The sequence below is a fragment of the Schistocerca piceifrons genome, chromosome 1 (genome assembly GCF_021461385.2).
Source record: "Schistocerca piceifrons isolate TAMUIC-IGC-003096 chromosome 1, iqSchPice1.1, whole genome shotgun sequence".
Taxonomy (NCBI): domain Eukaryota; kingdom Metazoa; phylum Arthropoda; class Insecta; order Orthoptera; family Acrididae; genus Schistocerca; species Schistocerca piceifrons.
This window is the reverse complement of record NC_060138.1, coordinates 416863016-416889088: the sequence shown is the minus strand read 5'-3', so window position 1 is coordinate 416889088 and position 26073 is coordinate 416863016. Positions and strand designations below refer to the sequence as shown.

Sequence of the window (26073 nt, the reverse complement as noted above, 5' to 3'; positions counted from 1 at the left end):
AAGCAGTTCCTGCCATGTGGCAGGTATCCACATGGTACTGCATGGATTGCGGCATGGCAAACTGTTGTCCTGGTGGTGGTAGGTTGTCCAATGAAGCATTTGCAGAAATCGGCATTGGTCCCACACTGCACAGAGATTCGTAAGAGGTAACTGCACAGTCGATGAGGGAGGGCACATGTGGTGGTAACAGAGGCGTTTGATAGCCGGAGTCATGCACACTCCTAACCTCACTTATTGTTGCAGGCTCGAAAACGTCCGGCGAAATCAGCAGAATCATCGAGTGAGAGGCATCGTGTTGCAATCCTGGCAGGTGTACATTGCCTGTAACATGATGCATGTCGATCGCAAAATTCGGCGTTAGGTGCTGGGCTGAAGTCATTGTTCAAATGCTGTGTTGATGTAATACACGCAAAAATAACCAACGCGGCGGTCACGGACACAGTAAAACGGTGAAAATGGAAGACGTTACAACTCGGGGTCACCAGTGAGGGAGAAGTCCGGGTTGGTTACACCAAACAACTCCCATTTAGCAGTAGTTCATTTATTCACCTAAACACATACAAGGCTCACAAAGAACTGAACATGGCGCAACAGCCCAAAGACAATGCTCAGAGTCCAAAGATGATGCTCAGAGTCTAAAGACGAATGCATATCGATGCTGGTGTCGACCTCATAGGCGCCACAAGTATTTGATGACAGAAATTATTTGGCTGAAGGTAGTGATTATTTTGATAAGCAGGTGGTTAGTGAAAATTTTGCTCAATTAGTATTGGATAAAGTTAACTCAGCAGACAATTTAAGTAGCGATGAAAAGAATGACTTGGAGGTATTCCTGTGAGTATATAATAGCATTTTCAGTGGCAAGCCACAAGTGTAAGTTAAAACTGACACCACATGAAACATTTTTCATTAAGCCTTATGGAGTACTTATCTGTAAGAGGAAGGTTATTGAGAAGGAGTTAGAGAATTTGCAGAGTTGGGGGATAATATAATGATTAACCCTCAGGGGATACACTTTCTGTGTGTACCATGTGTCTGGCAAGCACAAGGGTCCCAGCTAATCTAGTACCTGCTTCAGCACCATTATACATCGGTACTACATTCGCACATGTATTTATTCACATTTCTATTCTTTGGTTTTATGTGACTTTGATTACCAATTTTGATTCATAATTTTGGTACAAAAATTTGTTTAATACACTCTGCCTTGATGAATTTTCTGAGGTACAGTCTGATCAACCCTTCTGGGGGGGGGGGACACACTTTCTGTGTGTACCATGTGCCTGGCAAGCACAAGGGCCCCAGCTAATGTAGTTTCTGCTTCAACATCTTTATACTTCGGTACTACTTTCCTTAATTACACCATTTACACTTCATTTCTAGCCACGTCTAAATCAATTCTTGGTACATGATATGCTTCACTGACTTGATAATAGTATCTTATCTCATCTTTACTGACAGGAACTGACAAGAATATGAATTTTGAAGAGAAGTATAGCCAACTGGATCACACTCTAGTTTACTCACACTCTAGTTGATCAGCAGGAATCATGGTATAATCTTGGTCACATGTGTAACATTTGGTACTATTTCACATCTTTATGATTTCTATGATTATTCAGCATTGCGTGAATCTGAAATACTTCATACATACATGATTCAGTACTCAGAATGATTATAAGGGAGACTGTTGGTGTCAATTGACATAATTTACATTGCACACACTTAGCCTGTTATTTGAAATTTGCACATGACACATATTTTATGGATTTCAATGATTTACTTATTATTTACTTTATCCTGATTATAATGAATCCCATTGCTCTGAGGTGAATCTGATGTTCTCTTTGGAAGCTATTGATTAATATGATATAGGAGTATTTAGCTCGCTGTTGTCCTAGGGTGAAAATGGTATTATTAGTGGATTTTGGCTGCATGGCTACAGATAACCACAGCCTTGATGAGATATGTGTGTTGGCTGATTAGTCTGAGGAAGACATCAGTCAGATAAATGATATTTTGTTTGGATGCTACAGCAGGACATCAACCGTTGCTCTGACACACCAATTACCCATGGAGTTCAAGCTAAGTTTCAGTATTTCAGGTGTATTACTCTATTTTGCACTATGCTTGTGCCTTTATCTATATTTGATTCTGTATATGCTTTGTGTCATGTTTTCTATATTTGTTGTTAGCATTAATCATTTAAACTATGTGATCAAAAGTATCCAGACACCCTAAAAACATATGTTTTTCATATTAGGTGAGTTGTTCTGCGACCTACTGCCAGGTGCTCCATATCAGCGACCTTAGTAGTCATTTGACATTGTGAGAGAGCAGAATGGGGCACCCCTCAGAATTCACAGACTTCGAACGTGCTCAGGTGATTGAGTGTCACTTGTGTCATACATCTGTGCAAGAGATTTCCACACTCCTAAACATCCCTAGGTCCTCTGTTTCCAATGCTATAGTGAAGTGGAAATGTGAGGGTACACGTACAGCACAAAAGTATACAGGCTGGCCTTGTCTGTTGACTGACAGATACCACCAACAGTAGGAGAGGGTTGTAATGTGTAATAGGCAGACATCTATCCAGACCATCACACAGGAATTCCAAATTGCATCAGGATCCATTGCAAATATTATGACAGTTACGTGGGAGGTGAGAAAACTTAGATTCCATAGTCGAACAGCTGCTCATCACACATCATGCCAGTAAATGCCTAACGACACCTCGCTTCATGTAAGGAGCATAAACACTGGACGATTGAACAGTGGAAAAACATTGTGTGGAGTGACGAATCATGGTACACAATGTGGCGACCCGATGGCAGGCTGTGGGTATGGTGAATGCCTGGTGAACATCAACTGCCAGCATGTGCAGTGCCAACAGTAAAATTCGGAGGCAGTGGTGTTATGGTGTGATCATGTTTTTCATGGAGAGGGTTTGCACCCCTTGTTGTTTTGCATGCCACTATCATGGCACAGGCCTACATTGATGTTTTAAGCAGTTTCTTACTTCCCACTGTTGAAGAGCATTTCAGGGAAGGCTATTGCATCTTTCAACATAATTGAGCACCTGTTCATAATGCACAGCCTATGGCAGAGTGGTTACATGACAATAACATCCCTGTAATGGACTGGCCTGCACAGAGTCCTGGCCTGCACAGAGTCCTGACCTGAATCCTACAGAACACCTTTGGGATGTTTTGGAATGGCACCTTCATGCCAGGCCTCACTTACCGATGTCGATACCTCTCAGTGTAGCACTCCATGAAGAATGGGCTGCCATTCCCCAAAAAACCTTCCAGTACCTGACTGAACATATGCTGTGAGAGTGGAAGCTGTCATCAAGGCTAAGGGTGGGCCAACACCATATTGAATTTCAGCATTACCAATGGAGGGCACCATGAACTTGTAAGTAATTTTCAGCCAGGTATCTGAATACTTTTGATCGCATAGTGTATGTTCTTTTGTACTTTGAAGCTCAACATTGTCATGTCATGATATCAGTGATATATACAGTTTTGTCATTGTGTTTCCTCAACTACCTGTCCAGGATGTTATTGAATACTTACAGTGCTTTTCCTATTGAATCATTTAAGTGCCAACATATGTACTTATCTTCAAACAACCATCCTTATTAAAATGTGGTATGAAGTAATTAGATAAGGACTGAACATCGCCTACAAAAACATATTCACCACATTTGAACTAATCGATTAAGAACTTTGTTACTTGTTAGTACCTGGCAGATTGGATTATTCAGGTCGGCCATATTGTCACAAGTGTAGGCCTTGAACATTTTCAGTTTGGTTTGATGTGTTTCATGCCAAATTATAGTGCCGTGTAGTTTTGCTATATCCATTTGATCTGCTTTCAGTTGTGATGTCATGATTTTGGATTTGCTGTATAATTTTAGTTTACTCTTTTCACCATAATTTTTAAATGCCTTTGAGAAAGAATACCTTCTTCATCACCGGGCATGACTATGGTGCTCCAAGGAGACACCACACACCCAAACTGGAAGAGGCCATACATCATCACATTGAAATAATCTGTCAATGAGTACAAGCAATGTCTTTGGTTATCAAAGAGTGGAATTGTAAAACAAGTGATGTACTGGTTCATGCCTGATAAATTACTTGTAAAAGTGGTCACATTACCAACATGCTTTCAAATTACTGTAGCATGGAAGTAGCACATTTCCAGACATGGGTTTCTATTCAAAATATTATCTATGCACTCCCCTCTACAAATCCTAGAAGTTTGTAACAGGAATTTCTGAACATCCTGAAAAGTAATAAAACAAATATCACAGTACAGTAATTGGGGACTTCTCTATCCAATTACACTTAAAAAATAATTTTATTCGAACAGGAAACAAACAAACACTTTGTGTTGACACTAGGCTTTGTATGACAAGTGCGATGAGAAGTAAGTTTTCAGTTGACTTCAGCTACTCATTGCAAAAACTAAATCACAAATACCTGCTGAAACATTGAAGAAAATGCACCTGAAAACTCTTATATGTGTGCATGTGTGTTTTTAAGAACAGAAGACAACAGCTCATTGGCATGCAATTGTGTATGTTTTTGAAGATTTGACAAACATGTTTGGTGTGATACTATGTTATTAAACCACATTTTACATCTTACAAGTTGACACAAGAGTTTCTGTTCTGTTCCACAACAGACTGTTCTGTATTTTTATTATCTTGTGCCACAATGTTGTCAGTAGATACTGTTTGGTCTATTGTGGAGCAATTTTCTTTGTGGCATAGCATTAAGTAGGATGCTCGGAAATTTTATAGTATCCAGAGTCTTCATAAATTTGTACTGAGACACATTTTAATTTTAACATGAGCTGCAATGCAACTATCAGTTTTCAGACACTCTGAACAAGACAGCACTTGCAACAGCAGGCAAATGTCAAGTTCTGCATGCTGGTTATTTGAGTGATGGTAAAAATTTGGAAGAGTTGCTACCACACTCTTCCCACTTAATGTGAACAAAAGTAAGAATGCTCTGTTCAGTTGGCCACCTGCTGAGCATATAGGACCTAGTGATTTTTTCCTTGCTATAAGAACAAAGCTCATGAAAGTTAACTATTTTGCAGGTTGTTGTAGTGCCTTGAGTAGTGCTAATTATGTGAGTCAGATAATGATTAAAAAACCAATGTCCATAGCAGCTGCTATTCTTAAATTAGTGACATGAACTTTATTACATGTTACTTACACATACTGCATGCAAGTAGACTAATACCAGTACATGTTGACACTGTTGCTTGCAAAGTGATGGATAAAGTTGAGAAAATGTGAAGCAAGTAGTCACTGGAAATTTGTTTATTGCAGACCTAGATTTCAACCACCATGTGGCTATCATCAGAACTAAAAACATGTAAGAATACATGCATGCATGAATCAAAAGATATTATATTTGTATAAGCTTTGTGCAAGATTAAAAGATAAAAGTAACACACCAGTAATATGCAATAAAATCGTCATAATTGCTTGTCTATACAAACAGTCCCTTCTAGACAATCCATCTCGTAGTTCAGCTCACAATCAAACTACTGTTTACAAATATTATGCAGCTAACCTCGTTATATGTCATAATGGTCTGCAGAGCAATCTATAATACACTGTTTAGATTACAGAATTTACACACAACTCATAAAAACATTGCTTAAAATAGGTAAGATGATATTATTTAAAAGGCAGTTGCTACCTGTCTGGCAGTTGACCTGTGTTGATGTTGCTGTGTGAAATAACAGTAGATTGTGCCTACTGCTCTTTAGAAGCACAAATGACTTCAGTTTAACACTAGAGAGGTACATCTTAATAAACAAGATATGCTACACTTTGCACTGCATTAATACCAGATTTCCCTTAAGACCATATAATTATTGGTCTGGTTTGCTGCTAAATTGATTAAGTATTAGAGGATGCTGGCTATTGATGTAGAAAAAAAATTTATATCACTTAATACCAAAGCTGCTCTCATGTATGAACCATGAGATGTACTATTATATTATAGGCCAATACTGACAGGTCAATGTGCCTGCTGACATCTACTGTCACTGATCAAGCCCAAAGCAGTTTTTAAAATTTCCTTGTTGCTACCTGCTTGTTGAGCAGAGGGGGTCTTTTAATGAATGAAAACATAACTGGAATGTTGTGTTCACTTTCCATGAGGTGGGTGTTAAAGATAGATTTTTCAGTCACATTCTTTCTATCTGTTTGCTAAATCTAAAATTGAGTCACCATCTAGTTTGTCACACATAACTAGCATTGCATTCGGGACACTCTATCTTACAAACACCCAGTCTATCATAAATATTACCTTTGTCAACACAATTATTAATCCCCTACCCAAGTTATTCTTGATGGCAAAAGCCATGTTTACTTTCCATTTTCTTAAACAGAAGCCATCCTTTCACTGATCTTATCATCTCTTTACAAATGCAATTCCTATTTCTGTCATCAATTTGTTTAAAACTATTTTTCTTGTTGTCTTTTGTTTTGTATGTTATTTTAAATGTTGTTGGTGTAATGTTGTGGACAGCTATTCTTTTGTGAAATATATTTAATCATGTTCACTTCACATTCATGTACTGCTTTTGAAATTGAAAAGTTTAGTAAATTATTGATGGCAAAATTAAAATCGGAGTTTTTATGCTGATTGGGATGATTTGAGCTTTTTTCGTGGAGCCTGAAAGAATGTTTATCATTCTGAATTTTAATGCTCAAATCTAACTGTATTTTGCCATTTAGGCTGTTGAACTTACTAACTACTGTTTTGATGTCATCATTGTTCCTGCTAATTAACAACAAAGTGCCATTAACATATCTGCAATGGTATATCATTTTATTTTACACCTCCAGATTTTCCCAAAAAAATTTGTTCTCCAAATAGCTGATGAAAATGTCAGCCAAAAGTCCTGAAAGTGGTCTTCCCACACTTAACCCATCTTTCTGTAAACATACACTGTAGAGCCAAAGAAACTGTTACACCTGCCCAATGCCGTGTAGGGCCCATGCAAGCACGCAGAAGTGCTGCAACACTCCATGGCATGGACTCAACTAATGTCTGAAGTAGTACTGGGGGGAACTGACACCATGAATCCTGCAGTGCTCTCCATAAATCCATAAGATTATGAGTGGGTGGAGATCTCTTCTGAACAGAATGTTGCAACGCACCCCAGATATACTCAATAATGTGTATGTCTGGGGAGTCTGGTGGGCAGCAGAATTGTTTAAACTCAGAAGAGTGTTCCTGGAGCTGCTCTGTAGCAATTTTGGATGTGTGGGATGTCACATTGTCCTGCTGGAATTGCCCAACTCCATCGGAATGCAGAATGGACATAAATGGAAGCAGATGATCAGACAGGATGCCTACGTACATGTCACCTGTCAGAGTCATATCTAGATATAGCAGGAGTCTCATATCACTCCAACTGCACATGCCTCACACCTTTACAGAGCCTTCACTAGCTCAGACAGTTCCCTCTGACATGCAGGGACCATGAAGTCATGAGGTTGTCTCCATACACATACACATCCATCCACTCGATACAATTTGAAATGAGACTCGTCCAACCATGCAACATTTATCCAGTCATCAACAGTCCAATAACAGCATTTATGGGCACAGGCGAGGCATAAAGCTCTATGTCATGCAGTCATCAGGGCTACACAAGTGGGCCTTTGGCTCCAGAAACCTATATCAATTATGTTTGCACACTGACATTTTCTGATGGCCCAGTATTGAAATCTGCTGCAATTTGCAGAAGGGTTGCACTTCTCTGACGTTGAACAATTCTCTTCAATTGCCATTGGTCCTCTTCTTGCAGGATCTTTTTCTGGCCACAGCGATGTCAGAGATTTGATGTTTTCCAGATTCCTGATATTCGTGGCACACTGATGAAATGGCCATACTTGAAAATCCCCACTTCATCGCTTCCTTGGAGTTGTTGTGTCTCATCACTCATGTGCTGAATATAATGGCATTTTCAGCCTCGATTAAATCTTGATAACCTGCCATTGTAGTAGCAGTAACTGATTTAGTGATTGTGGCAGACACTTTTTGTCTTATGACAGCATTGATGACTACAACACCATATTCTGCCTGTTTACATATCTCTGTGTTTGAATATGCATGCCTATACCAGTTTCTTTGATGCTCCAGCATATATTGCCAATGAATTTGAAGTAATTTTATACAAGATTAATGTAAACAATCCTGTATACTCATCAATCTCTTCTTTAGGCAATCTATCATGCTATGTACAAATTTTCTAAATGGTTTCAGTGGTGTCAGATTTGTAGATATCTGCCTCAGTCTTAAGCTGCATACTGTACACCATAGAGAGCATAGTACATGGCCATGGAAACAAATTCAAATACTGTTTACGTCCAAACAGAAGAAACAAATAAAAAATTCAAAATAGTGTATTATACTATGAAATAAAATTGTGTAATGGACTGTGACAAGAAGTAGAAGATGTAAATGTTCACCACACCTTCACGCAAAGGCTAAAAAAACGTTAACTAAATAATAGTTACTGCACTGTAAATGAATACTTAAAATAAATATAGATACTAACTCAATGTTCATGTATATTGTAGTATGTAACAATTAATGATGTTATTAGAAAATTAGGACTAGGTATAGGAGCTGTAAAAACTGTAATAGCATGTTTATTTTTTAATAAGAAATATTATACAAACATTTGATGACATCCATACAATGTATATTGTTCAGCGGATGAATAAATCAATCAATCACTCAAACAATGTAAATTGAACTACTGATATGGATAGTCTAGTAATGGCTATTTTTATAGACAAGTGATAATGATGATTTTATGTGCATCTTATCAGTATGTTACTTTATTATCTTCTCCTGCATAAAGTTTATATAACTACGATTTGTTTTGATGTATGAATGTGTCTTATTGTAATGTATTCTCATATGTTGTTAACAGAGATGATAGACATGCAGTGGTTGAAATCTATATCTGCAAGAAACAGGTTATTTGCTAGTAATTGCTGCACATTTTCTCAAATAAAAAAACACAGTCACTGAGCACACCTGTTCCTTATGGAATTGAAGTGATAGATGTTTCGCCACCAGATCAGGCCAGATATGTAGCACTAGGTGTATACTCTGCTGTGGCCACTGGCAGCCACATGGTATTCAACTTATTAAAAAATGAGAGTGCACACTGCATTATAGCGGCCCTGTGAAATTGGCCAAAATCATCATAAAATAGTTCTGCTTAGAAATGCACCTCACTGAGTATAGGAGAAGAAAATGAGCTTTTTTTTTTAAAGATACTTTCTTTTTCCATAATCTTCTGGACAGCAGACCTAATGTATATAATATATTTATTCAACAGAAATCAGATATAAGAATTTTGTGTGAAGTAAATAAATTACCATCATGTAGAGAACTCTTTAATTTTTACACTTACTTTCCAGTATATTTACTCCCAAACATGAAAATCAGTTTCAGCCTAACTGTGAATTTCACATAAACAATGCAAGATTTGAAACTGATTATCATGTAGATTTTGCACACTTGTTTAAAATTCAGAGTAGAGCTTTGCTTTTCTGATGCAAATGTCTACAACAAATTCCCATCAAACATGAATTCCTATAAATTCAGAAGATTAGCCACTCCTTCCAACTATTATCTTATTATCTAGATTAAGGAATTGAAATGCTGATGACACTGTACCATATGTCCTTACCACAGATGAACTTCAGCAATGACTGGAATAACTTAATAGATGAGTTTGAATATATGGTGTTTTGTGTGAATATCATCTATCTTCTGACTAGTGTCATGCAGCTCACCATGAATTTCCCTCCTTTGCTAACCTCTTCATCTCAGAACAGCACTTGCATACTACATCTTCATTTACTGAATGTATCCCAGTCTTTGTCTTTCTCTATAGTTTTTACACTCTACAGCTCCCTCTAGCACCAAAAAATATATCCGTAATTTCTTAACACGTGCTATCATCCTGTCCTTTCTTCTTATCAATGTTTTCCACATGTTGCTTTCTTTGGCAGTTCTATGAAGAACCTCCTGATTTTTTACCTTATCAGTCCATCTAATTTTCAACACTTTTCTGAAGCACTGCATCTCAAATGCTTCAATTCTCCTCTGATCTGCATTTTCCACAGTCTAAGTTTCACTGCTATACAATGCTGTACTCCAAAGGTATATTCTTAGAAATTTCTTCCTCAGAGTGTATGTTTCAAACTAGTAGAATTCTTTTGCCCAGGAGTGTCCTCTTTGCCTGTGCTAACTTGTTTTTTATGTCACCTGTCACAGTTTATTTTGCTTCCAAAGTAACAGAAATCCTTAACTTAATCTGCTTTGTGATCATCAGTTTTGATGTTAAGCTTCTGACTATTCTCATTACTGCCATTTCTCATTACTTTTCTCTTTCTTTGGTTTACTGGCTTACTCTCAATCCACAATATATACACATTGACTGTCTACTCTTTTGAATAGATCTTGTAATTCTTCATTTCTTTTGCTAAGGATAGCAATCCTATCAGTGAATATCACCATTGATATCCTTTCACCCTGAATTTTAATCCCACTCTTGAACTTCACCTTTCTTTCTGTCCCTGTTTTCTCAATGTATACATTGGACTGTAGGAATTAAAGACTGCATCCCTGTCTTGCATGCTTTTTAATCCAAGTACTTTGTTCTGGGCCTCCCAGTCTTATTGTTACTTCTTGGTTCTCGTACATATTGTACGTACCCATCTTCTCCTATAACTTAGTGATATTTTTCTCAGCATTTTGAATATCTTGTACCATTTTGGATTGTTGATTGCTTTTTCCAGGTTGACAAATCCTAGGAACACATCTTTTGGTCTTGCTTCTATTACATAATCCAAAGTCAGTATTCCCTCTTTTGTGCCTTTATCTTTCCTAAAGCCAATTTGATCATCATGTAACAGATGCTCAATTTTCTTATTGTCTTTGTATGTCTATGAGATCAAATATAAGACTAACATGACAGAATAAGTACATCAAACAGGAAATGATACGAGTTAACAAAGGAAGATAGCTACTTCAACACTGAAGAAGACTATTGGAGTGTTAACCCACACCAACATGATTATCATTAATGTGCCTCATCTTCATGATTTGCCCCAGTGGTCATGTGTGAATAAGGAAGTGGAGCAGACCAACAAGGAGTACAAAGCTCTCTGTAAGAACTTTAAGAATGTTTCCTTATTTAACACCAGTAGTTGCATCATAGAATGGCTTACCAAGCATGGTCAACATTTCAGTAATCTAGGTAAATGTGTTTTAAATGATAAAACTCTCAGAATAGTATTGGATTAGCTAGGTGTGGAAAAAAGACCAATAATGTGTTTGGATTATGTTTCAACTGAGAATACAAAAAACTTGTATGCATAGACCAGACTGGGTGTTCTAGTAACATAAGGACACAACCTGGTCAACTTTCATGTGGTAACATTAGGTCATGTCAACTAAGAAAATATGCAAAAAAAAAAAAAAAAAAAAAAAGAAATGCCCAAAATAGAGTTCAAAATATGCTACCTCAATATTCAGGGTATGGCAGATAAAAATTTAATAGTCAACGAATTTTCAAATGAAAACATGGCAGATATTCTATGTTTAAGTGAATGTTGGTGTAAAGAGGATGAGCTTGGGTTCAAAGTATTGGATGATTACACACTACTTAGTTGCTATTGCAGAAAACAGCACTTACATTGTGGGGTAGCAATATATGCAGAAACACCTCTTGCGCCAAACTGTGGCAGGATAGGTCTCAATGCCCTTTGTGATGAAGTGTGTTTTGAAATATCAGGTCTAGTAATTGAGAGCCTTAAGCTAATGGTAGTAGTAGTCACCTAGTGGTGACCCCCATATCTTTCTGGAAAAACTTGAGGAACGCCTAATGTACATATGTATACCAAAATGGAAAAAATACAACTTTGTCATTGGAGTACCAATTCAAGTTTTGAAGTGCTGCAGGACAGAAAAACTGTGACAGAGCTCAAAAATGTGCTTCGACAGTTTAACCTGTACTATGTTAACTGCAAACCTACCAGAGACTCATCCTGTCTAGACAACATATTTACAAATATTAAGAGAACTTGTGTGTCCACTGACGCAATTAGTTTCCCTTACTCAGACCATGATGCAGTATATCTTAGTCTTAACAATATAACTTCAGACTGCACCCAACCAGAATCTAAAATGGTGATTACTAGACCAGTGAGCAGAGAGAGGATGGATAGGTTTAGACATGCCCTCACCTATTTCAGTTGGGACACACATTTTATTCGGCTTCAACACTGTTCTGCTGATATTGTTTTCACCAAGTTCTTCTCTGTATTATTAAATATATTTGAAAATAACATCCCTCTGAAAAAATGTACAGTGAATATTAGTAGTAACTACAAAAGAAGGAAAACAAAGGAATGGTATACTCCACAGTTAGGGCAACTGAAAAATACTGTTATGCTGTATTCTAGTCCGTACAAAACCAGTAAATCAGAACTGTATGCTAAAGCTAAATACAAGTATAGGAAGGCAATAAATGAAGCAAAGAAACTGCATAACATAGTAAACATTGAAAAATCTAACAATAGATGCAAAAAGGCCTGGAGTGTGATAAACTCCATTGCACATATTAAACACAAAGAGGAAATTGCCATTACCCCAGAAGAATTTAATAACTATTGTGTTCAGTCCATTGAAGAAATTAGTTGTTCAATAAACAATCCCCATGAAAATGCAGTTAGTATTATGGACAGCTGCTTTGAAGAGCTTCCCCCAAGCGCCTTCACTTTCACAGAAGTGAGCCCAAATAATATACTAAAAATAGTGAAAAATTTCAAACCTTCAGTTAGTGTTGATTACTATGATATGTAATGTAATTTGTTGAAAGATGTTCTTGACTGTGTGATTTATCCTTTAACTTTTTATGTTAACAAATGTCTAGTCGAAAGTAAGTTCCCTGACATACTAAAAATTTCTAGAGTTGTGTCCATATATAAAAAAGGGGAAAAGATCTGTCCCACTATTACAGACCTATATCCATAACCCCAGTTTTTTTCAAAAATTTTGAAAACAATTATTTATGAGCAAGTTAGTGTCTACTTGGGTAAACTAAATATAATTAGTGATAAACAGTTTGGATTTAGGAAAGGTAAATCCACAATGGATGCAATGGACTCCCTCGTAAAATTAGTCCTAGATGTGTTCAAGGCTAGGGACTATCCCCATGCTACATTCTGTTACCTGAGCAGAGCCTTTGACTGTGTAGAGCATGACACTGTGCTGAAAAAGCTAGTTTACTATGATTTTCATGACAACAGTATAAATATGTTCAGGTTTGTTCTAGAGAAACGTCAACAAGTTGTGTGCATTGGTAGGGAGAAATCAAATTTGGTTAATGTTAGGTACGGAGTGCCTCAAGGATCGGTATTTGGACCTTTACTGTTTATATTAATGATTAATGAGATGCCCTCATTCATAAATTCTCACACAATATTGTATGCTGATGACGCAACTTTTCTACATAAAAGCTCTGTTCTAGGTACACTGAAAACACTGACTGAAAATACCCTTGCTCAGTCCTCATTATGGTTCAAAGCTAATGGCTTCTTACTAAATGAAAACAAAACCCAGACACTTTACTTTAGCCTCAAAGAGATTCCTAACTACCAAGGATTAGAAACTGTAAAATTTTTAGGTGTTACTATTGGCAATAAATTGACATGAGAACCACACATTAAAAATATATTGAATAGGCTTTCAAGAATTATTTATCTAATTAGAAATTTAAAAGACATGTTCCCAATGACTATGTGAGATCAGCATATTTTGCCAAAGCATCATCTCTTATGCAATCTTACTTTGGGGTAGTACCTGTCATGTAAATGACATTTTACTTTTACAGAAGAAAGTAATAAGAATAGTAATGGATTCTGATAAAACAGAACATTGTAAACCTCTGTTTATTAAATTGCAGTGTCTTACAGTAGTAAACTTATTCATCTACAATGTTTTATTGTACATTAGAAACAATGTCTCTAATTTTGTCTTGAGAAGTGATATTCATAGCCATAATACTAGAAACAGAACATCTGTAGATGTGCCACAACATAGATTATCAAAATTGCAGAACTCCTACCTAGTTCTTGCACTAAAGATGTTTAATAGACTAAGAGCTGACTTTAAAGAACTGCCTGTAAATATTTTTAAAGCTAAATTATACAAGCAACTAGTGAACAATCTGTTTCACACCACTGATGATTTTTTTGAAGATGAAAATACTGTATTCTAACGTGTACCTATTTTATGTAAACCAATTTACATCGATATAGTAATTTATGTAGAAATACATGCTCTTGACTTTGTCTATTGCTGTAATCAGCCAAATGACAATAAAATTATTATTATTATTATTATTATTATTATTATTATTATGGCTCTGAGCACTATAGGACTCAACTGCTGAGGTCATTAGTCCCCTAGAACTTAGAACTAGTTAAATCTAACTAACCTAAGGACATCACACACATCCATGCCTGAGGCAGGATTCGAACCTGCGACTGTAGCGGTCCTGCGGTTCCAGACTGCAGCGCCTTTAACCGCACGGCCACTTCGGCCGGCTATTATTATTATTATTATTATTATTATTATTATTATTATTATTATTAAAGAAGTCAGAGAACCAGCTAATTACTTTTCATATGCATAGCAGTTGAAGATGTATTACACATTCAGGAAAATTTGAAGTGGGTGATACCCCTCAACGATATAAATAGAAACTGAATACACTTACATATGTTGTTTGGATTCTCATTCAAGCTGCTCGACAGTGGTGGCAATGTATAATGACAATATACAGATGCTGCTGATGTATGGAATCATTTTTGTGGGAATTCCACGGTTTAAGAAAATATATTTAACTTACAGAAAATTATTATCAGAATGATAAAGGAAGCTAAGCCTTGTTTGTATATACATGAAAGACTACTCTTTAAAAAGATTGTAACTTAAAAAAAAAACATCTTCAGATAAACACAACTATAATTTACAATCATATTCACATCATTTCTCATGAGGTAATGAATGAAAATCATATTTTCCTTTGCATGTTTTCTATATGCTCAAGTAGCCATGTTGCTTCTATTATCAACTATCTACAATCTCTTTCAATTTCTGGAATGTGTCCGTGAATATAACGTAAGGTACTTGAGAGATCAATGAAATAATATTGTCTGTGATTTTTATAATATCAAAATTTTATTTTTGGCTGTTAGATTCTAAAGTACAGTATATGACACATTAAATAATACTGGCAGTGACATAAATGTCATTATATATTTTGCCCAAAAATGACAAGTGATGAGACTGTTACACAAACATCACATGTAATTTTAGTGCAGGTATCCCTCATCTCCCAAATACTTTGTGGATCCAGGCCAAATGTTCATTTTTTTCCATACCTGTGAACAATAATGGTACATGTTTAGGAAAGGATAAATTAGACAAGATAATTAATAAAAAAAAAGAGCCATATAACCACAGAACTGGAGCAAATACTATTTCATCATCAACATCTACATCTACTGTTACTACTATCCTCTGCAAACCACTGTAAAGGACATGACAGAGGGTATGTTCCATTGTACCAGTTATTAGAGCTTTTTCCCATTCCTTTCATTTATAGAACATGGGAAAAATAACTGTTTCAGTGCCTCAGTGCATGCTTTTGTTAATCTAATCTTGTCCTTGGGATCACTGTAAGCTTTATAAATAGAGTTGTACTAGGTTCCTAGAGTTATCATTTAAAGCAGGTTCTTGGAATTTGGAAGTAGATTGTCTGAAGATAATTTACATCATCTTCAAGAGTCTGCCAGTTCAGTTCTTCCAGAATCTCTGTGATGCTTTCCTATGGGTCAAACAAACCTGTGACCATATATATACATTCAGTACTCCCTGTTACCCCTATTTGGGATTGGACCCACAAAACTGAGCGATATTTTAAGATGCATCATGCATACACAAGTGATTTGTAAGCTTTCTCCTTTGTAGACTAATTGTATTTCCCTAGTATTCTAACAATAAACTGAGGTCTACCACATGGTTTACCCATGGATGAGCCTAAGTGATTATTCACAAAGGTATTTGTATGAACTGACCAATTGAAGTTGCAGCTCATTGAGCTTACAGACAGAGGATACTATGTTTCTTCCTTTCTTTCCGTGTGTGTGTGTGTGTGTGTGTGTGTGTGTGTGTGTGTGTGTGTGTGTGTGTGTGTGTGTTTGTGTTTGTGTGTGTGAAGTGTACGATTTTACTATCCTGAACATTTAAAGCAAGTTGTCAACCTTTGCACCATTTGAAATCTTATCAAGAACAGAATAATATTTGGACAACTTTTTTCAGATACTACTTTATTGTAGATAACTGTGTCATCTTCAAAAATGTCTGTGGTCACTATTAGTATATTCTGCTAGAACTTTAATACAACTCATGTTCAGGAAAGGCCCCATAACACTTTCCTGTGGCACTTCTACATCTATCAATGACTCCCCAGTTTTGATATCATGTTGCATCGTCCCTACCATGACATTTTCTGTTGCATAATAACCTTGATGTTAGCAATAATTTAAAAGCCAGAGCTCATGTTTGCTTCCACAGTGTTTATTTGGTGAATAAGAAACATGTAAAACAATGTACAGGAGGACATATTCATTGATCTCTAAGGTGTTTCTTTAATCTTATGTCTCTCATTGTAAGAATATCCATTTTAATATAAATTTTTAGCCACATACATTGTTGTTATGAATTAAAAACACTGTCATAATAACCTACAAATAATCAGAGAGCTGAGCAACTATACAAATTACAGCAAATGACAATGTTCCGATTCCTAACTTTTATGTAAATACAACTTACATCTTAAATATTGATTGATACTAAATATAAATTATGAACTTTATGTGTTTTATCTTCATGTGAAAACTTTACATGAATTATGAAATTGATCAGCAGTTTCATAGACAGCTTTCTTGTTAGAGTAGTAGCATATAAAAGTACTACTGAATTTTCTTTGAGAAAACTTGCATATTTCATTATCTTATTTTTCAATAAGCTCATATGTCACTTAACAGCAATCCAGTTATTTCAGCAGTATACACTTACTAATATACTTTCCTGCTCTAACATATCCCATACTTATTCTCTTCCTTCATCCATCACTACCTTCTCCCCACATTCTGATCTTGTCTCTCCTACCTCCATCATTCGTATCTCTGTCTTACAGATGCAAAATATAAGTGGTAACTTGAAAGGCTAAAGTTATTCTCTTACCCATATCCTCCTGCAGATGACTGGCTGGCAGAGAAGCTTCCAGTGTATGGCCCAATGCCTGCAGAGAAGCTAGCACTTGAGGACTGGCTGTGTGATCCACCATAGCCTCCACCATAGCCTCCACCATACCCACCTCCTGGATAATAACCTCCACCATAGTTGTGATGGGGATAATAGTTATATCTGTGACCATATCCTTCATCTGGATAGTAGTTATATCTGTGTCCATAACCACCAGATGGATAATAGTTATATCTGTGTCCATAGCCACCTCCGTAGTAGCCATGACCACCTCCATAGTAACCTCCATAGCCACCTCTCAATGTACTCCTGCAAGTAGAAAAGAGTCCTCACTGTATGCAATCTGTTTTAAGTTAATTTTCAAGTAAAAATACACTGATTTGAAACTTGTTAACAGCACTGGAAAATAAGTACAGCATCATTAACAATAGCTGAAATAATTTTCTAATTTCTATACCTCCCCCAGATATCCACTTATCCAAAGGTACAGCATTAACTCCCAATGACTTTCAAGATCTCAAATTATTCAGCACTGTGTCAAACCGTGGTCCTATTACTGGAGCATCTGTTGCTTCCACTTCGACTTCTTCTCCACTTTTGAGACTTCCAGGAATATATTAGAAACTTTCTCTCTTCTTCTAATGCTCTGATTGTGTGTCACAAAGTTTGTTTCTTCTGTTTTTGTAGATTTTCCTTTCCTACATCCATGCTGTTCTTCATCTAGGATATTTTGTTTTGATATGTATTTTATAACTGTTTTCATAGCCTTTTCTGCAGTTTTTGATAAGGTGGTTGCCAATCATTATAGATCTGTACATCTTACAGTCATCTTGACTATTACTCCTGGTTCATCTGTGGCATATGCATTTTGTTGTTTCTGGCCAAAGTGTGGTCTTTTTTTTATAGCCATTGCTTCAGTTTGTTTGATTACTTTCTAAACAATGTGTACATAATACTAATTTAAAGTGGAAAACGCTTCATGTGCTTAAGTTAGCTCATTCCTTTGTGCAGTTAGTTCTCCATTCCAATTTTCTGTTGTATCTGATTCATTCATATTTGTATGTAAGTATCCTGAGCGTCTTATGGAGATTTTATGATGTCCCAATTTGATATTTATACCATAATATCTGCCTTATCATCTTGTTAAATTTTTTTTGCTTATGTCTGTACGTCTTACAGTCAGCTTGAGTATTACATATTTGATATGTTTCATAGAAACCTTTTATACCTTTTCTAACATTCATGATCTCTATGGTGACATATTTTTTATCACAAAGTGTCACTATAAAATAATGGGACTGATGCCACAGTGTAAATATGCATGTGCCTTAACATGAATGGCCGATAGCTACGAAGCATGTAACCATCTTGTTCAAATGCGGCATTACTGGTGTCTGTGGACAAATCAGTGTGCTTGTGGCTTCTATTTATGAAAGAGCTGTTATTTTGTTTTGCCAGAAAAATGATAAGTGTAATAGTATAGGAACAAATTGTTATCAAGTTTCACATGGAACTTGGAAAAACTGCTACTGAAATTATCTTTCACTAAAGTAAGTGTATGGCAAAGACTGTTTATCATGTATGTAAGGTTTTGAGTGTTTCACAGATTTCCAAGACGGAGAGGATACTGAAGATGACTCAAGCTTGGGAAACCTCCAACATTAAAACAGATGAAAATATTGGAAAAGTAGGTAATTTATTTGGTCTGACTGTCAGGTGAGCATCTGATTGATTGCTGAAACTATAGGAATTGACAAAGAGTACATAAGGCAAATTCTGCATAGCCAGTTTAACACGAAAAAAAGTGTGTGCAAATTTGTTGCCAAAAATTATGGCAACCAAACAAAATAAAATTTGTGGAAAAGTTTGTACTGCCACTGTGAATACCATTGAAAATTGTCATAATTTCTTGGAAGAGTGATAAGGTGATGAATCTTGGTTTGTCACTTCTGATCCAAAAACTAAGTACCAATCCAAGCACTGAAGGGATCCAATTTCACCAAGAATGGAAAAAGCTCAAATGAACAAATAAAGATTCAAAACGATGATGATTAATCATACATATTATGCGTTGTGTATCTCCACTGAGTTCTTGAACATCAAACTATTAATCAACATTTCACTGTAATCTAGATATTACCTTCCTCTGTCACACAGTACTTACATCTGCCAACAGATACCTCAGTAATGCAAAGTAATTACAATAATTTATGATTAAGAATAATAGCAATGTTCACTTTTTTAGCAGTGTTTAATTAATATTGTTAATAGTGGTATTACATCCAGTAATTTCAGTGAGAATAAGGTTTGCAGAATTATAAGAAATGCTTCAGAATCTAAATGTTACTCATTCAAGAAAATAAGTGTTGATTAAAATAATTTTCAGATACATTTATTTTTTGCTCTAGAAAACTGTGTGCTGTTAATATTGCATGCTATGAATATTATACACTTCCTGGCATAAAAATAGTTATCAGAGGGTTGTGGAATTGTTTTACGAACAGATGATACGAAACTGTTATATAAATGAAACTGTCACCTATATTATCTAATTCCTCACTTCCTGCATGATAGAAACATCTCATTTTCAGTATGCAGACAGCATACAAAGGATGTTGACCAAATAAAGAACATTATTCAGAATTCCTTCATGAACTAAATCACTTGTAACTACTTTTAATGACTAGTATTTTAATGAAATTCATTAAGAGTGACTTACCCAAGGGCAAAACCAGCAGCTTTACCAAGTAAAAGTCCTTTCCCAAAACCGAGGCCAGCTCCAAGCAAAACGGTTCTTTTGTCCCGTTTTTCTGCTGGGCCAACTTCTGCTGCTATTTCAAATGAATCCCCTTCTGCAAAAAGAGACAGAAAGAAAAGGAAATTAAATTCTAATGCACATGATATGTAACAACAAAGAAAGGAAAGGCTATCTCTTAGTTAATGCTATACAAAGATTTTGTATGACATTAGCTGCATTTGGGCCCCGAAATGAATCAATGGCAACAGGTGAAAATTTGTGCCAGACCAGAACTCGAACCCAAATCTCCCATTTAACATGAATGATCACCTTAACTGTCTCAGTCCATCTAACCCAAATTCCCAGCCAGCTGCATGCTAGTGGCATAGCGTCATCTGCCCATTAACCCCTCATGCACCATTTCGGATTCTGATAAGAGATCAAGCATGGTGTGCATCCAAACTGAAAGAATAGATCTCTGGTATACATATGAGATGACCAAAGATGCCTTCCATTACCACTACATCATACAATACTTGCTCTGGCCATATTTCCACATGTTTCCATATTTCCACATGTTCTGACCACTAACCAAAACACATACATTATAATCTATTCACAAATACATGTAGTGTACTTCTTAGTTGGGTGGCTCACCCACTATTCTACAAAGAGGAGCAGAGTATTTATATCACCATTAGATGCATGGAGGCAAGGGGATCTGCAGCCCCTCTTATCTCTCAGGGAAAGGAAAAAAATGTAGTGTTATCAGGCGTTTTTCTTTCAAGAATATGATTTAAAAGTTGGTATTATGCAGGTTTTTAACATTTTTGGAACTGGAACTTTTAATGGCTAGTTATAAGTCGTTATTCGTCCTCCAAAATATGAAAAGTACTCCATACCTCTGGGTCCAACCACCCTGCCATCCTCCCTCTACAGACATCGTAAGGTCTCCCTTGATACATTACCTCTTTCACAAATCCGCTTTGCGTTACAAATGTACCAGGGACTATGGAATAGACCACAATTCAAATTCATTTCCAAAAGCTGACTTTCGAAATATCACATGAGGGTTTTGTAAAGCAAACGACAATTCAGAATATTTGATATTTTTGTAACGCTGTTATGTAACAAATACAAACCACGACTTTTAGTACCACCCTTAGGTGTATAAATACGACATTCCTTGTTATTCCATTCTCAGAAAGCGCCAGCATACTATAGCAGTACTGGTACCCCAAAATACTACAAACATTTTGTAAACTTTACTTTCTTAATATCCAGTCACTAAAGTCAATTCTGTCAACTGTTCCACACACGACTGAAAGGAACTAATCCTGTCAAATGCACAGTTCCGTGCATCGTTGCATCTGAGGCTTCGTATGACGAGACCGACTCGTTAAAGAAACAGTTAAAAATAGCACTTCTATTGGCTGGTAAGTAAGAAAAATATCAAAGGTAAATTGGCTCTTATGGAGGAAGCTTTATTCAACAAAACAGCTGTATTGGCATCAAAAATACATCACCCTCGTTGTCTTAGGATGGAAGTTCCAACGTTTTGAAATATTGTTATCTCAAAGAAAACTATCTATTGACAGATATCTGGCACAGATTCAGAAAATATTGTGCTTGTGAAACACAACTGGCTCTTTATTCAAAGGAAGTAATGAGTGCTGTCCACAACGGATCTCAAGTTGATTACTTATTTCTAGACTTCCAGAGGTTCTTCTCGGGTGGTTTCTGATCATACTGCGTGCCTGTGGAATATCCTTTTTTGTGCCTTTGGATTCATGATTTCACAATTAGTAGTAACTGACGGGAATTGATGTAGTGCAACGTCTCCAAGAAAATGTTGTGTGCCCTCTGCTGTCCTTAACTGGACGATTTAGCCCTATTCGTAAATTCTGAGCTCGAACCTCACGCCAAGTTGTCATGTACATCTACATCTACATCTATACTCCGCAAGCCACCCAACGGTGTGTGGCGGAGGGCACTTAACGTGACACTGTCATTACCTCCCTTTCCTGTTCCAGTCGCGTATGTTTCGCGGGAAGAAAGACTGCCGGAAGGCCTCCGTGCGCGCTCGAATCTCTCTAATTTTACATTCGTGATCTCCTCGGGAGGTATAAGTAGGGGGAAGCAATATATTCGATACCTCATCCAGAAACGCACCCTCTCGAAACCTGGACAGCAAGCTACACCGCGATGCAGAGCGCCTCTCTTGCAGAGTCTGCCACTTGAGTTTGCTAAACATCTCCGTAACGCTATCACGCTTACCAGATAACCCTGTGACAAAACGCGCCGCTCTTCTTTGGATCTTCTCTATCTCCTCCGTCAACCCGATCTGGTACGGATCCCACACTGATGAGCAATACACAAGTATAGGTCGAACGAGTGTTTTGTAAGCCACCTCCTTTGTTGATGGACTACATTTTCTAAGAACTCTCCCAATGAATCTCAACCTGGCACCCACCTTACCAACAATTAATTTTATATGATCATTCCACTTCAAATCGTTCCGCACGCATACTCCCAGATATTTTACAGAAGTAACTGCTACCAGTGTTTGTTCCGCTATCATACAATCATACAGTAAAGGATACTTCTTTCTATGTATTCGCAATACATTACATTATGTTAAGGGTCAGTTGCCACTCCCTGCACCAAGTGCCTATAGTGGATAAAATGTAGCACATTATACAATGGTTTGTCATGAATAAAACAGCTATAATCAAAAAGTACCTTGTACACACAACCGTGTCCGTATATGTAGCGCTCACAGATGATTGTTATATCAAAAAAAAATTACAATGCCCAATAAATTGCACGGTACCACTTCTGTTTAGGTTGGTTGGACATGTTCTAATCATTGCAGACCCACCTTAGACGGCGTATAAGGTAAAAAAAAAATGTTTCATAACTTTCATTACAGTTTTAAAATGATTTACGCCTCGAATATTGGTAGAAACACTGGATTTCCAGAGACCGCTCCTCGCAGTGTACCTTACAGAAAAGTTACCCCGTGAGTTAAGAGTTTGCAGTAAACGCCGGCGTTTGAAGCCTACTTTGTCGCCGGCCTGGATGGCCGAGCGGTTCTAGGCGCTACAGTCTGGAACCGCGCGACCGCTACGGTCACAGGTTCGAATCCTGCTTCGGGCATGGGTGCGTGTGACTTCTTTAGGTTAGTTAGGTTAAAGTAGTTCTAAGTCCTAGGGGACTGATGACCTCAGCAGTTAAGTCCCATAGTGCTCAGAGCCATTTGAACCTTCTTTGTCGCTTCACAACTTCATGTATTTCCAGAGCAGTTCACTGTATCAAACGCCGGTAATAAAGTAGTTTCATTTGTGCTCGATTTAGACAGCAGTGTATCTGCAGTTCAAGATGGAAATAGTGAAGGATCTTCTACAACACTGTTAAACTATCATCGGAAAGCCTATAGACCTACAAAGTGAAAGTTTAATTCGCGGTAGCGAGCCCGAGAGCGTCGCTGCCAGAAGGTCCCTCGTAGTCTGTGAGGGTAATGAAAAGCCGAGTAAGACACTAGCCGGCAGCACGGAGAGCCCTCACCTGGTGCCGGCTGGTCCGCAGCGTCGAGGGCCGCGACGGCGGCTGCGACGAGCAGAAGTAGCGCCAGCCGTGCTAGTGGGCTGCCTGCGGCTGCCATGGCGACACGCGGTGGGAGGAAGGCGGTAGTGCGCCGAGCCGCGCCCGCCGCCGCCTTATATACGACGGCGGCGTCCCTCGCGAAACGGCGGGGACGAGCAGGCGAGCCAGCTCCGGCCTAGCTGCGGGCCTTCCCAGAAACCAGCCTCGCCTACCGGATGAGCCGCTGGCCGGTCCCAGGTCAGGGCCGTACCGGCTACTCTTCCTCGGGGGACGACACTGTACCACTGTAGACGACGTCCACTCTGGGAGTATGGGCGCGTTAGAAGAATCAGATTGTGCGACAGAAATGAGATTAAACTAAATGAGAGCACTTTCACGAAAACGATAATGGGAAGGTAACGGAGCAGTACTTATTGACAAGATATCTGACATGGGGAAAAATATCGCAATACCAAAAAATAATTAATGTGGAGTAAGTAAATTTTGGGAACACATTCGTTCAGGTAATACAGAGGGGTACAAAAAAATGTATCCAGTGTTTAAAAGTCCATAACTGGCAAACTAATTGACGGAGTTGTCTCATCTTTGGTAGTGTAATAGTTTGTAGTTCCGGCAATCGCCACACAAGCGGTGTATTGCGTTTTTTTTTTTTTTTTTTTTTTTTTTTGTCGGATGACAGTCGCCAGATAGTCAGTGTTTTGTTCTTAGTTGCACCTAGTTACTCGAGTAAACATGGCTGGTGCAAGGCTTACATTCGATGAAAGGAAGTCAGTTTTGAAGTGGTATTTTAAGTACGAAAACATCAATGATGTTCAATGGCAATGGAGAAATGAGTATCAAACAAAATCGTGTTAGGGCGTATCCCGACGAAAACCTACCAGGAAGATGGATAGGCCGTAGAGGTGCTGTGGAGTATCCACCACGTTCCTCCGACCTAACTCCTCTGTGGATGAACTTCGAGAATCCATCGTACATTCATGTGCACATATCCAACTGAACGCGTTGCAGTCAGTAGTTCGTGCATCGTTTGTATGTGGATGTTAATGGTGACATTTTCGAACACCTACAGCGAGATCTTTAAGTTGCACTTTCACCAAAAATGAGACAACTCCGTCAATTGGTTTGCAAGTTATGGACTTTTAAACAGTGGATACATTTTTTGGACCCCACTGTGTACATGGCAGCGCACGATAAGTCACCCGATTGAATTTTGATCCTACAAGTATACTATTGGGGCAATAGCTTTCGAATTGTGCGCTCAGCTTCGTGCAGTTCATGGAAATTACGCCAGATATCGTTGCGAGTTCATCGCTTTCGTTGTGAGTCCGCCATTTCAGTTTGCCGCGATGGCGGACAAAGGATGGTTGACCGTCGCACAAAAGATGAAGATTGTGTTACTGCTCCTGGCGACAAACAGCGTTACATTGACACAGAGGAGGTTTTGTGCTCATTTTGGCACACGATGCTCTCCCAGCCCACAGACAATACGCTGATTATATAAAAAATTTGAAGGTATTGGATCCGTTTTGAAGTGTCAGCAGCCGTAAGCATGTATCATACATTCGCTGCAAAACATTGAAGCAGTTCGAGTGGCTTTCACTCGTAGACTGAGTAAATCAACAAGAAGAGCCAATGCCGAGTTGGAAATTTCACGCCGATCTGTACACAGAATTATTCAATCCGACCCTCGCTTGTATCCATACGAGATGACTGTGGCGCATAAGCTTACTGCGAGAGATAAGGAGCGGAGACTGCAGTTTGCAAGGTATGTAATCGAGCCAGACCAAGAACAGTGCTACACAACACATGGTTTTCTAACGAAGCTTATTTTTAAGTGAACAGTGTTGTGAACAAACAGAACGTTCGATTCTAGGCAGTTGAACCTCCGTGAAAAATCCACACAAAAGACACCCACAGGGAGATAGTGTGCATGTGGGTCGCAATGTCAAGCCATGGAATCAATCGGTCCAAGCTCCTTCGATGCTACAGTAACAAGTGAACACCATTTACACATGCCGCAAAAACAGTTCTTTCCTCAACTCATGGCCTTCCAATGCAGACACAATGGTCCATGCAGGATGGAGCACGCCCCCATACTGCCAATGTTGTGCTTGATTTCCTCCACAAAAGACTTGGCCTTAGGGAATTGTCAAACAGATTTCCAGAACGTTATGCAGGAGGAGGAATGTGGCTGCCCCACAGCCCGGACGTTAACCCATGTGACTTCTTCCTTTGAGGGTTCCTTAAAGAGAATGTGTACCACAGAAAACCTGAAAATGCAGTGCAAAGTAGGGCCATCATTGTGGAGCAGTGCCGCGC

The 26073-nt window shown here is 37.9% G+C and overlaps 1 protein-coding gene across 2 annotated transcripts; it reads right to left on the bottom strand.

Annotated features, from left to right (window-relative positions):
- Positions 1-15301: 15301 nt before the first annotated feature.
- LOC124793588 (keratin-associated protein 21-1-like) lies at positions 15302-23838 on the bottom strand. Of its 2 annotated transcripts, none has more exons than XM_047258032.1 (4): positions 23716-23838; positions 20131-20263; positions 17391-17720; positions 15302-15523 (listed from the first exon to the last, which is right to left on the bottom strand). In XM_047258032.1, the coding sequence occupies exons 1-4, from the start codon at positions 23810-23812 to the stop codon at positions 15508-15510; spliced, it is 576 nt and encodes a 191-aa protein (XP_047113988.1). In that variant the 5' UTR covers positions 23813-23838; the 3' UTR covers positions 15302-15507. The 2 variants fall into 2 exon arrangements, with proteins under 2 accessions (XP_047113988.1, XP_047113989.1); XM_047258033.1 differs by having other exon boundaries at positions 20131-20260.
- Positions 23839-26073: the final 2235 nt, after the last annotated feature.